Source organism: Podarcis melisellensis (assembly GCF_964234715.1).
Source record: "Podarcis melisellensis genome assembly, chromosome: 14".
NCBI classification, from domain to species: Eukaryota; Metazoa; Chordata; class Lepidosauria; order Squamata; family Lacertidae; genus Podarcis; species Podarcis melisellensis.
In genome coordinates this window covers 31370175-31383043 of record NC_138546.1, presented here as the reverse complement: position 1 = coordinate 31383043, position 12869 = coordinate 31370175, and the positions used below count along the sequence as shown (strand labels likewise).

Sequence of the window (12869 nt, the reverse complement as noted above, 5' to 3'; positions counted from 1 at the left end):
GATGATGATGATGAATTTCTATTAAAGCTACTTCGTTTCTTTGGGAGGGGAGCGTTGTCCACCCTTTGGATAATTCTTCTTAACTAAAGTATCTGCAGTAACACATCTTTTAAAATTCAAGATTTTCCTCATCAGAACCAGAATTACAGAAATATTTATTTATTTGCAGGGGGGAGGGATTCAGCTTTACTTTATGTTTCTATGGTTTTCCATAGCCACTTAATATGTGCATGGTGTATTGTTCCATACAGTTACGGGTGGAATGGAAAGCCAGCTCCTATCAGCACAAGCCAGCTTGGCCAATGGTGAGGGATGATGGGAGTTGTAGTCCCAGCAACATCTGGAGGCCCATAGGTTCCACATCCCTCCAATGTACACATGCAGCTCCTTTGTCCCCAAGTATTTTTACATTTCATCCCTGAGTGTAAGCAGTGTGTGCATTGAATCATGAAGGCACAAGTTTGCACACACAGAGAACATTGGATTGCATTGGTTATTTTTTTAATAGGTATGACTAATGGTATTACATTTTTCATAAAGTCAGATGAAAATGAACATACCTTGTAACTTGTGTGTGTAGGTTTTTTTGGTTTTACATTATCCCTTGTTTACATTGCTTTAAGATCTCTAAGATAACAGTCTGCAGGGCTCTTCCAAGAAGTTCTGCTGTCACCCATTGGGATAGAGGAGGTACATGGATAAACACTGCTCTTCCATTACCATAGTAAAGAGAGGTATAATAGATGTAATCACAAACGTACCTGCAGCATGGAGGAAAGGTATACTTAAAACTACACAATATGTATGCTTAATTATATACTTTTAACAGTTAACTCCATCTTGGTATTGAGGACTAGCTTTCAGACAACGCATCAGAAGAGGTAAGGTTGCGAACTGCTTAAAAGCATCTCAGTACAGCAAACAATTTCAAGAATATCTGCACAGCTGTCCTTTATCTAGCACCAGAAAATTTGCATCATAAAAATAGTATTATAATCACAGTAACCCAAATTCAGTGATGCGTTAAAGCACAGAAGTGCCAAATCTCATTCAGTAAAAGATTCCCTACATCGTGGATGGAGAACCTTTGGCCCTCCAGATGTTGCTGGACTGAGATTCTAGTCAATCCTGGCCATTGGCCATTCTGGCTGGGGATAATGGGAAGTCCAGTAACATCTGGAAGGCCACACGTTACCCACCCCTGTGTATTTAGGTTTGATCCCAACTTTGAGACTAACGGAGAAGCTTCAAGAAGCAGGTTCTCTGCATGCATGGACCAAGGTGCTAACTTGAGAAAAAGCTGCATCAGATCCACCTTGTGGTTAACTTGGGGTCCTAAGAGTTTAGATCATGTTCCATTAAGTATTGGCCAGTATACACAAAAGATACTGTTTTCTCAGATCTTTCCAAATTTTGATGTGTTTGACTTTTGGGAATATTTCCTAGTTGAATCATGTCTCCCACAACTGACATGGTTTCTCAATACAGCAAGTAATTTACCTTCCTGCATCTCTGGAAAAAAATACATCCATCCCTTCCACCTGAACGTTTTTCCAGACACACTTCAAATTAATTGTAGAGTCTATTCTTTCTGGGCCTTCTAAGACACAACAACCTTTTTCTGGACAAAATCCACAAGCATCCATTTCTTTATAGCCTTTGTTCTTCCCACACTGCTCCAGAATGATGATTGCTTTAGAAGTAGAAACCAGGCCAATATGAATCATAACCTGTAGGTTGCCCCACAAGAGAGAAGATAGGAAATAAGTTCTGATATACAGTATATAATGAATCTGTGCCCTGGCCTTGTGTGAAATACAGGCTTGCTATAGAGAACCTTGTCCCTGGAAATATATGTTTCCACTGTGTTGGGGAGAAAGTCATGGTTTTTTTGGTCTATTTATTTATTCATTCAAACTATTTGTATGTTACTTTTTAGGGCCAGGCCCTCACAAAGTGGGACGCAGGTGGCGCTGTGGGTTCGAAAGGTCGGCGGTTCGAATCCCTGCGGCGGGGTGCGTTCCCGCTGCTCGGTCCCAGCGCCTGCCAACCTAGCAGTTCGAAAGCACCTCCAGGTGCAAGTAGATAAATAGGGACCGCTTACCAGCGGGAAGGTAAACGGCGTTTCCGTGTGCAGCTCTGGCTCGCCAGAGCAGCGATGTCACGCTGGCCACGTGACCCGGAAGTGTCTCCGGACAGCGCTGGCCCCTGGCCTCTTGAGTGAGATGGGCGCACAACCCCAGAGTCTGTCAAGACTGGCCCGTACGGGCAGGGGTACCTTTACCTTTACCTCACAAAGTAACATGCATAATATCAGATGCATTAAGGACATCAGATAGATATACAATTACTATGAGAAAAACAAGTAATTAACACTCCTGAAGGGCAGCAGTGAAGAAAAGGTTTTTCTAAGCCCTGTTGCTGAAAAGATGAGATGTAAATTAATCAGTAGGAAGTTGAGTAAAGGGGGTGGCTACTGGTAAGAAGGCAGAACACTGCATGTCTGCTAAAAGGGGTGCAGGTATATGCGTGAAAATGGTCCTGAAGGCAGGAATGGAGAGCCCTCCAGTTGTTGAACTATAACTCCCATTACTTCTTCCTGTTGGCCATGCTGGCTGGGACTGATGTGAGTTAAGAGTCCAATACCATCTGAAGAGTCACAGATTCCTCGTCCCTGCTGTAAGATAACCTGGTCCCAATATGTTTAGGGCTTTAAAGATTAATCCCAGCAGTTTGTAAAAAATAATAATAATGAATCTTCTGAAGATTACACAAAATATTTTGAGAATCTAAAGCTTAATTTTAAATTGAGTCCTCTAGTAGTATTTTCACTTACTTGGGGCTGAAGGGTTGCCCATGCTTGACAGACAATCTCTCTTGCTTTTTTGTAAGCCACTGGCAGTTCCATGATGTGTAGGTCTACATCACTTCCAAGACCAATTCTGGCTAGTTCCTGTGTTGGAGTGAACAACTTATGTTGTGTTAAAATATTTGATGTTTCAGAGGAAGCTGTACAGCTAAACTTTGTGGCCCAACTTCTCCTAAACTCCATTTCTTAGTCATGGCTGATCAGCATGCAGAAGAAGGAGATGGCCTAAGCAACCACGAACTCATCACCCTTCCCTTTTAAACGTATAAGAGCCTTGTCTGATAGAGCAGAGCTGTTCTCAACTTTTGAAGGTAGACATAACCATGTTTGTATAAGTTACCAATGCAATGTTTAGGAATTCCAAATGCGTAACAGAGAAAATAACCACTCACCTGGGACTGTGGGTGAGCAGCCGTTGTCGCATGGCATGGCTGCAGTGGCTCCAGGGAGGCTGCCATCTTCTGGCACAGCCAGGGGAGGAAACAGCTGGCACTGCCAACCTCCGGCCGTATCGGGCCCTCAGATAAGGACGTACAGTGTACACTCAGCCAATCAGAGCCAGGGCCTTGGGGGCTGTGAGCAGCCCACCCCGAGCCTATTTAAGGGAGTGGCTAGGTGTTGGCCACCCTGTTGGCCAAACGTATGGTCCTCCAGGTGGTCTTGGAGGGTTATCGCTGGCTGGGACTGATGGGAGTTGGATTCCAAAAACTTACGGAGGGCCACAGGCTCCCCAACCTTGCCCTATGGGGAAGCTGCTGCCATGTCATCTTCCATGTTTCCACAATCTGCCTTTCCTGTGTACTAACTACTAAAACTCTTCTCCATGCTCTGTTGACCCTGGCCCCCCAACTACTTGCTGTTTTGATGATTAAATGTGTGTCTCATAATGCACTCCCCAGGGACCTGTCCTTGTTTGGAAGAATATCTATCTTCCTTTTCAAGTTGGAAGGTCCCAGTGTTTCATTTATTGTACAGAATCCAAGGTGGCACAGAAGGAGCCGCAGACTTAAGATTGCCCTGGTACTGGTGTGTGAATGGGGCAAGCTTGTTCTTGAAGGTTGGCTTCCTGAGTAAACTGTTACAATTTCCTTGTCAGCGGAAACATTGATTAGCTGTGCTCAATAAACTGTTTGACATAAACAAGCAAACAATTCTTGCAGGCGAAGTAAACACATTAGGAGAACACAGCCAGCTGTGTTTTTCCTGTGGCACGAATGGTCTTGGAGAGGCTCTTGCATCATCTTGCATAATAATGCAGCATTGTTTGCCTGTTTTTCCAAAAGTAGATCCATGCCAGCTTACAATTAGCATTTTATTTTCTCACACACATTTGAATTTCTCTGTGTTTAATGAGACACTCTTCTGTGACTGGTTAGGCCAGGGTCAGATGGCCGCATGTAACCTCTCCCCCCCCCCCTTTTCCATGCAAGAAACCGAGGCCAAATAATAGATTGGAAAGCTACTACTACTGTTTGCTGTCCATGGTAAGAAAGAAGAAAGGTTATTTGATCAAAAGCTGAGGACAGAAAAGAATTTGTAAACTAGAAACAACTTTAATGCTTCTGCAGCAGGGGTCAGCAAACTTTTTCAGCAGGGGGCCAGTCAACTGTCCCTCAGACCTTGTGGGGGGCAGGACTATGGTTTTTTTTGGGGGGGAATGCACAAATTCCTATGCTCCATAAATAATCCAGAGATGCATTTTAAATAAAAGCACAAATTTTACTCATATAAAAACACGCTGATTCCTGGGCTGTCCAGGGGCCGTAGTTTGCCTACCCATGTTCTACAGGGTTCTCCCATCTCCAAAACATGCAGAACATAGCTCTTAGCAGGCATAGAAATCTCGGTTTGCTTGCGACAAATAGGGATGCCATCAATATAAAGAGAGAAGAGGTTAGGGCTGGTGTGTGTGCAAAAAAACCCTATTATTTGTGGAATCTGAACCTATCGAATTGTTTTTCAAGCCTGAATAAACCAGCATCTTCAGCTACACTCAAAAGTAATTTTTGCAACCAAAGAGGAAAGAGACTTTAATGTGTCTTCTACTGCAGGGCTTTGGCATGTTTAATGATATACAGCTTTCACTTATCTTATGTCATTTTTCAGCACTGCAAGAAACCAAAAATAGTCTTCAAAGAAATGCTCTGTTTCATTAGTTTATTTTGGCTTTAGACTGCACTAATTTGCAAATAAATGGCACTTAATTTTCCTTCAAGATAGTATACCGTACTCTAAAATAGGGGCCAAACACTACCAGAAAACAATGTGTCGAGCTATTAAGTGATTATTCTTGTGGTTTCAGGCACAGAGCAAGCTAGGGCTAGGATAAATAATTATTATTAATTTATTAGATTTCTTACCCACCCTTCACACCAAGGTCCCAGAGTGCATTACAACAATTTAAAATACAATATCAAAATCAGTTAGAAGAAATTATAATCAAGAGAATAGGGTGGATCCTAAAATAAATATCTCAAGTGTCAAAAGCCAGGTTAAATAGAAGTGTCTTCAACATATGAGAAACAACCACATAATGAAGGTGCTAGGCTTTCTCTATGGGGAGGAAATGCCACAGTTTATGGGCTGCTACAAAGAATGCACCATTCTTGGTTGTCACCTGGAAGTACGAAGAGGGTCCTCTCTACTGATCTTAACACCCAAGAGCATCTGTAGGGAAGGAGGCAGTCTTTCAGATATTTAAATCCTAAGTAGTTTTAGATCTCCTGGATTGCTTGATCTCCTGGATTGCTTGAAATTTTGACAATTTAGTAAGGAAGTTCTGGTTCAGTGATTTGGGTTCAAAATTTCACTGGGTGTACAATAAATTTCCTATCCAGAACACAAAGAACATAATGCTTTATTAATACTATAATTTCCCCACTTAAAATTTCATCAGTTTTTGCTTATGTTTTGATTACAAAGAAATAATTCCAGGTAGCGAAAAATACCCTACCTTTGAACGCAAGAGAAACACAAAGCTACACCGGAATATTGTTCCTTTTTGTACTTCAACATAAAGGGCATTCTTACCTTTGCTGCTTCCCAGCTAGAGTTAACAAGATGCTGTCGAAAAGGACCAAAGCCTGAAAGCAAATAAGTATAATTAAAACCTTAAAATTCATAAATTCCTGATCTTGTCACGATTTGTTCCCTTGGCTAACTTCTGCTGTGAGTTGTTTATTGAATGGTTCTTGAGATTTTTACAGTAAAAGGTTCCCTTATCTCAGCTTCTCAATGACAAACAGATTAGTCTCTATTTCCTATTGTCTCCACAGACACCCTCACTTCAGGTTACAGGCATGTGTTCAAGTTCTGTGTCACACAAATTTAACTATTTACAATTAACACATAGCTGAATCACTAAACTTTTTTTTTTTTGCTTTGCTTTTCTAGTAATATTCCTGTAATATTTTTCATAGCAAATTAAAAAAATACAGTTAATAATTCTGCTCTGAAAAAGACTTTGTATCTGAAAGCATGTTTTAGTTGCTGTATTTTAATAGTTGCTGTGTTTTATTGTTAGATTTTATGTTGTAAGCCTCCCCATGAGCATGAATTCATGAAGAGCTGGAACGGATGGATGAATAAAGAGATACAGAGGTGTAAGTAGTATAAGGGGAAGAGATCTATCCTCTACTCCACAATCCACATAGATGTGTACGAAATGTGAAATTTATCCATTTAAGTAGACTCTTTGTTCATGAACTGCAAAGATCTAAAAGGTATTTCACCCATTGATGCACATTAGGAGACCTCCCCACATTTATGCAGGATAGTACATTTAGCTATGGGCTTAATTTTGTACTGAACTAGTACAAAATTAGTACAAAATCCATCATCTAAAGACAAAGTGTGCTGCTTGCTTCAGAACTATAAGGCTCCTTAAAAACTCAAATGCAAATTTTGTCCAATTTTGTTCCAGTTTTGAGATTCTTTTTAAACTAACAAGCTGACAGTTTTTCGTGCCTTCCTACATACCACACATTATCTTCTGCCCAAGAGTTCTTGCCACAGAGAGGGAATATCAGTATATCTTTCTATACAGAAAAACATATTGGTGCCCCACCCCTTATATTCAGTAACGCAGGATAGTACGGTTGAAGTTATCATATTCCGGTTTCTCAACAGCTCTGTGATTTGGGTTAGGCAAAAAACGAGAAGATGGCCTAGTGAGTTTTAGGATTTATCAGGAATTTGAACTTGGGACATCAAGTACAATATTTTACCAGGTATAACACAGGGAACAGATGAAACGTTTGAAAGGAAAAACGGAGATATGGTTCTGTATCTGTTTCACTGCTTTTTCAGTAAAAGAAATGGGGGGCTCACCAGAGTTGTACAACATCAAGTTATGAGCTAGCTGAGTGAAATGTGCAGCCTGCAACTGTGGCTATAAGAAACCTCTGCCAAGGGTTTAGCTGTTCTATTAAAAGAAGTGACTTCATTATGAGCTCTTCAAATATTGGAGTGTCGAAACCAACACAGGGATCATATTGACTGAATAATATTGGCTACTAAAACCAGAAATGATGCCAACAATTTTGTTTCAAGCAGGTGAAAAAGTGACTGAGGCATTTAGTGATGACACTGCAGTACCTCTAAACTGCACCTGCACATTTAACAGAAAGATATGGGACATAAAACATAATGCTGCAGTATAATGTTCTCCTGTTTAGGGTTTTAGCCAGCCAGCAGTGCCATTCCGTGCCCAATGAGCATACTGATTGGGGTGTTTGCCCTCCCCCCCTTTTAGGTTTCCTTGGGGGGCCATTTCCATGTGCAGACCTTGGGGCTCTCCAGACCTGCTGATACCACCCCCTTCTGCATGGGTGCTGCTGTTCTGGATTTTAATTTGTTGCTGGTTATTGTAGTTAAGGAAAAGGAGAAGAAGGTGATTTCAAAGAGCAAAGGTAGTTGTCTTGGCCTATAAGAAAGACCCCAAAGTCCACATTGGACTTTTCCAGTTTATAAAATAGCATGCAAGCTTTTGAGTTTTCCCAGAATCTTCCATCTTAAAAATTACCAGAATCAAACATGGATGGCTTAAAAAACACCAACAGCCTTTTCTTTTCATGCAAGTTAAGCCTATCGATGACTACTAGCCATGATGGTGTCCTATCTCTACCTTCAGAGGGAGTGTGTATCTGAATACAGTGGTACCTTGGTTCTCGAACACATTAGTTGTTGAACAAATTGGCTCCCAAATGCTGCAAACCCGGAAGTAAGTGTTCCGGATTGCGAACGTTTTTCGGAAGCCGAATGTCCGATGCGGCTTCCACTTGAGTGCAGGAAGCTCCTGCATCCAATCGGAATCTGCGCCTTGGTTTCCGAATGGTTTCGAGAGTTGACCGGACTGCCGGAACGGATTAAGTTTGAGAACCAAGGTACCACTGTACTAGTTGCTAGGAATCACAACTGGGAAGAGGGTTGTTGCATTCATGCCCTGCTTTGCATGCTTCCATAGGTATAAATCTGGCTACTGTGGTAGCAGGATGCTAGACTCGATGGGCCTTTGGCCTGATCCAGCAGCGTTCTTTTTATGTTCTTATATTCTCTTCCCTATATGTTTTTTAAACATCTAGTCTGATGTTTGCATACGATTTTATGACATTTCGGGTGGCCAAATAAATCTACTTCCCTCATATGGACATTAAAAATGGATATGTATAATTTCGTTCAGATTACGGCAACACAGGGGGTTGGACTAGATAGCCCTTGGGATCCCTTCCAACGCCACAGTTCCACAATTCTACAGAAAGCTTAAGTGGTTTCGTCATTCCCACTTCCTCATCCAAGTCACCTAAAACTATGGAGCGTCTGAAATGTTTCTGCCTAGGCTGCCTGGGAGCTATTTTAAGAAACACAAAAATAATCTTAAATTGTGTGCTAACTGAAAATGGCTAGATTCAGATTCTCTTTGACACCACTTCATTCTCAGTCCTGTGTCCTCAGATGGCCTACAGTGGAAAACTATCCAGCAACTCACATGTCAAGCCTATACGTAATGATTGCCTTTAGAGCAGCTAGTGGCGTAACAGTGAGCAAGAGTGTGCAGTGGCATTCCAGGAGAGTTTCAACCTTTTAAAGCTCAGTCTCCCTCTCTTAACTGATTGCATCTTCACTGGTGATTCAGCATTAACTATAACTGAAAAGAAATTATCCAAAATTGGCTCCAGGGACTTGGATGTTCCGGAATGCTATTTCAACACACTGTTTATATATTATAGTGTTGGGGTAATAAAACAGTGTGTGTTATTTCCTCTGATTTTTATCTCCTTGTTTTGAAACTGAGAAGTTGAAATTTGACATGTGTTGGCTCTAATTTTGGACCTTGATGTGGAACTGGGAAGCAGTCTTGCTCTATAGCTCTTTTTAGGCAACACTTTTCTAGTTTTACCCTAGAGGCTAAATAGCCCGCACAGGAAAAGATATCAACAGATATTTTCGGAAGTGACAGGAATAACGAACGGCAAGCTTTCTTGGATAAAGGATAGCATGCATTTTCTTTTACCCCACTGACATACCATCTGATCTTTTTTAGCAAGTTGCAGCAGTGAGCTATTTTCCATTTGGAAATGTTGGTATGTCCAGTTGCTAGTTGTTTGTGTGTCTGTGTGTGCCTTTGGAGTTGTTTATGACAAAGAGCAGACCAGTGTATGCACATTCCATGCATGGCTAAAAGAGGACTAAAAAAATTGAGCCTTACCCGTGACAACAACCGTGTCAGAATTGATGTCCATTTAATTTAAATCCTTTACGTTCCGGACACCAATAACCAGCTCACTCTTCACTGGTATCATGCTTGATCACAGCTGACCTTATTATATTCTTTTACCATCTGTTCCAAAATGTCCATCTTCCTATTGGTCAGTGGAAAAACACTTCACCAAACTGGGACTGTTCTGGTTTCACATGATGTGGGATAATTTTAATTACACAAGCCCTGGAATATTGATGGTTACAAAGATCCTTATGCTTTCTCCCCTTTCAACTATGCAGAATGACTTAACTACATAATCTTAGCTATTGATTTCAAATCTAACCTGATTAGAAATAATCCAATCACTTTTATTTTTGTATGTCTCTGTTGCATAGTGATGCTGAATTAATAAAATAAGTCTACCTATTACTTATAAATTTGGGCTTTTATAGTCCACAATAAAAGCCAGTGCTCTGTAGAAGCAATTTTAGTTATCTTTTATTTATTTATGTCTCTATATCTTGCTTTTCCAGGCAAATAGTCTTGACAAAGTGGCTTACAATATAAACAGCCTCTCTGAGGCCCTTTCATGCCCCTCTTATTTGGAGATCAGGGTGGCATACTGTCATCATAAAATAACACTAAAATAATTTAAATCACAGTTAAAAACCACAAAGACACATAAAAATACGGTATAAAAACCATTTTCCATTTTAAACTGAAGCATCTATAACTACTATAGGATTAGAACCAATGGTTGCGAATCCAATGAAGCTGATTTTGGCTAAACATTAGCAGAGCTTTTCCAATGGACCTAAATTCAGCCTCGTCCTTTTTAAATGGGTCTCGTTGCATCTGGCTTAATTTGAAACCATAGTATCCCACCTCCAGCCATTCCCATAATGCACCTGGTTGTATGTGGGTTATGGTATTGCTAATCACTCCTATTTGGTGTATAGGGGACTAGAAACTATTGTACAAAGTGCATGCTATTCTTTTTTAAAGAGCATAAGAAGAGCCCTGCTGTATCAGCCCATCCAGTTCAGCATCCTTTTCTTACAGTGGCCAACCAGATGTTGATGGGATGCCCACAATCAATACCTGAATGCAGTACCTAGCAACTCTCACTGAGAAGCCTTACTGCCTCTGACATTGGGGGTAGAGCATAAACAATGTGGTTAGTAGCTATGGATGATAGCCTCATTCTCCATGAATTTGTCTAATCTGTTTTTAAAGCCACCAAAGTTTAAAGCCATATTCCCCCCCCCCCCAGAAGGCTAAAATATGGACAGTTGGAGTGCATGCTAGTGTGGTTCCTACATTGCTGTGGACACTGCAGCTATTAAATCATACATTTTTATGAGCTTGGACCACTACAATGTGTTGCATGTGCAACTACCTTTGAAAACATTCCAGAAACTGCAGTTCGTTTGGGATACGGCTTTGAGACTGCTAGATGGGACCAGGTGATAATTTTTTTTTGCCATCTTCACTAGATCCCAGTTCATTTCTAAGCTCCACTCAAGGTGCTGGTTTTGATTTTTTAAAGCCCTTGGGAGTAGGGCACCAGAAATACTATCTTATTCTACATGTGAACCTTGAGATCTTGGCGTCCAAATATCCTCCTCTGAGGGAACTGCAGGAGCCTTTTCAGTGGTGGCACCCTAGTTGTAGGATGTCTTCCCCAGAAAGTCTTGCCTAGGACCTACTTTGCTGTCGTTTCAGGCCAAGGCTGATTTTAAATATCTTCCCATTATTATATTTAAATCTTTAAATCTGTTTTAGCTGTAAGCTTTTACTCTGTGGTTTGTGTTTCTTTGCCACAATACTGTATAAGGATACCACCACCACCCCACAAAAAAAAAAAACCCTCGTTTTGTCTCACTGGAGGCTATTTTGTGGTGAATACATGCACACCTGTATGTATTTGTCATGTGTATTTATTTTTAAGTGGTTTTTTTGGGGGGGAGGGGGTCTTGAATTAAAAGTCAAATACGAATAGATTTCTTTGGCAGGAGGGCATTTTGTGGGGAATATACACGGCTTCCCATCCAAGAGCCGGTAGATTTGTCGCAATTGTTTTTTGAGATGATATGTGGAGAATACCAATTGCCTCACGGGAGGCTATTTCCCCCGCTTCCCGCCGAAAACGCTAAGGCAACCTATATGCACTCCGTGAGCTGAGATTTTGACGGTCGAAGTGGGTGTGAACGGCAGAAGCCATGAGGGAGAGAGACTGGCGAGGGGCGGCTCTGAGGGCCGGCGGAGGAGGAGCAGCAGCAGGGAGGCTTTAGAGCCGCCCCGGAGGAAGTGATGATGGCGGCTGCGGTGGCCCCTCAGAAGCGGGCGGGAAGCGCCGCCTCAGGCCGTGCGGGTAAGAGGGACTGCGAAGCGCTGGCTCTCGCTTCTCCATTCTCACACGGCTTTCAGCTTCGGGAAAGGGGTGTTTTTCTTTTCGTGTTTTGATTTTTTGAGAGTTGTGTGTGTGTTTCGTTGTGTGCATATTTTAATCCGATTACAGCAACAAGGGCAGCGACTAAAAGCACAGCGCATTTCTCTCTCCTTTCGCGTTTGAGAAATCAAGACCGCAACTGGGTGCCGAACCGTAGGTTGAAAACACGCCATCCCTCCTCCGCAAAGAACCATGGGGACTGTAGTTTACCCATACCGGGAAGCTACAGTGCCTAGCCCCCTTAACAAACTACAATTCCCAGGGTTCTCTGCGTGAAGATATATGTTTTTGTTTCCCGCACAGAAATCCTCCCTCCTCCCCGCCGCTGCTGCCCGCTTCTCGGGTTGTAAATGCTGAAAGCCCATAATTTCTTACCTCCCTTCACCAAAGTGTAGCATTTTATGATGTGAGAATCTTTACCCCAGGGCAGGCGGGGCCATGGGGTCCCTCCCTCATTTTTAGTCAATATATGCAATAGTTTATTACAACATTTTTTCCTTCAAGGAAACTAGGTGTGATGTACATAGTTCACCTACTCTTCATTTTATCTTCACAATTCTGTGGTGCAGGTTAGACTGAGAGGCAGCGACTGGCTAAAGGCCATCTTTTCGGCACCATAGCTGAGTTAGTCTTTGAACCCTGGTCTCCCAGGCCTTAGTCCTTTTCTCTTTAAGGTTTTGTGACCCACAGAAGTATTAATGCTCTGGATGTTCTCCTATTATAGTAGGAATCTTCTAGATCCTCCTTCCAGTAGTTTTTGACCCCATAGATACAAAATGTCCTTCATAGACCACTGGATCCCATTTTAAGTTTTGGCCCATTAGCATTGGGGCTACTTCCAAACTGCT

General features: G+C 41.8%; 2 protein-coding genes across 9 annotated transcripts in view; one reads left to right on the top strand and one right to left on the bottom strand.

Moving 5' to 3' along the window:
- Window positions 1–479: 479 nt before the first annotated feature.
- On the bottom strand, window positions 480–11829 carry PGPEP1L (pyroglutamyl-peptidase I like). 4 transcript variants are annotated; one of them, XM_081888803.1, is made up of 6 exons: window positions 11732–11829; window positions 9576–9729; window positions 5900–5952; window positions 2837–2953; window positions 1501–1730; window positions 480–761 (listed from the first exon to the last, which is right to left on the bottom strand). In XM_081888803.1, exons 2-6 carry the CDS (start codon window positions 9607–9609, stop codon window positions 593–595), a joined length of 603 nt encoding a protein of 200 aa, XP_081744929.1. In that variant the 5' UTR covers window positions 9610–9729; window positions 11732–11829; the 3' UTR covers window positions 480–592. The 4 variants fall into 4 exon arrangements, with proteins under 4 accessions (XP_081744929.1, XP_081744927.1, XP_081744926.1 ...); XM_081888801.1 differs by lacking the exon at window positions 11732–11829 and adding an exon at window positions 11167–11435; XM_081888800.1 differs by lacking the exon at window positions 11732–11829 and adding an exon at window positions 10969–11096 and having other exon boundaries at window positions 9576–9812.
- LOC309356858 (protein FAM169B-like) overlaps window positions 11807–12869 on the top strand; it is a 52781-nt gene continuing 51718 nt past the window's right edge. For 4 of the 5 annotated variants that reach the window (XR_014162902.1, XM_081888713.1, XM_081888712.1 and 1 more), the window contains exon 1: window positions 11814–11943. Coding sequence is in view for 3 of the 5 variants with exons in the window: in XM_081888713.1 (XP_081744839.1) it covers window positions 11883–11943 (61 nt within the window). In the remaining 2 variants the exon portion in view is untranslated. Of the gene's footprint in view, window positions 11944–12869 lie in introns of all 5 variants that reach the window. The other variant, XM_081888714.1, reaches the window with a different exon arrangement.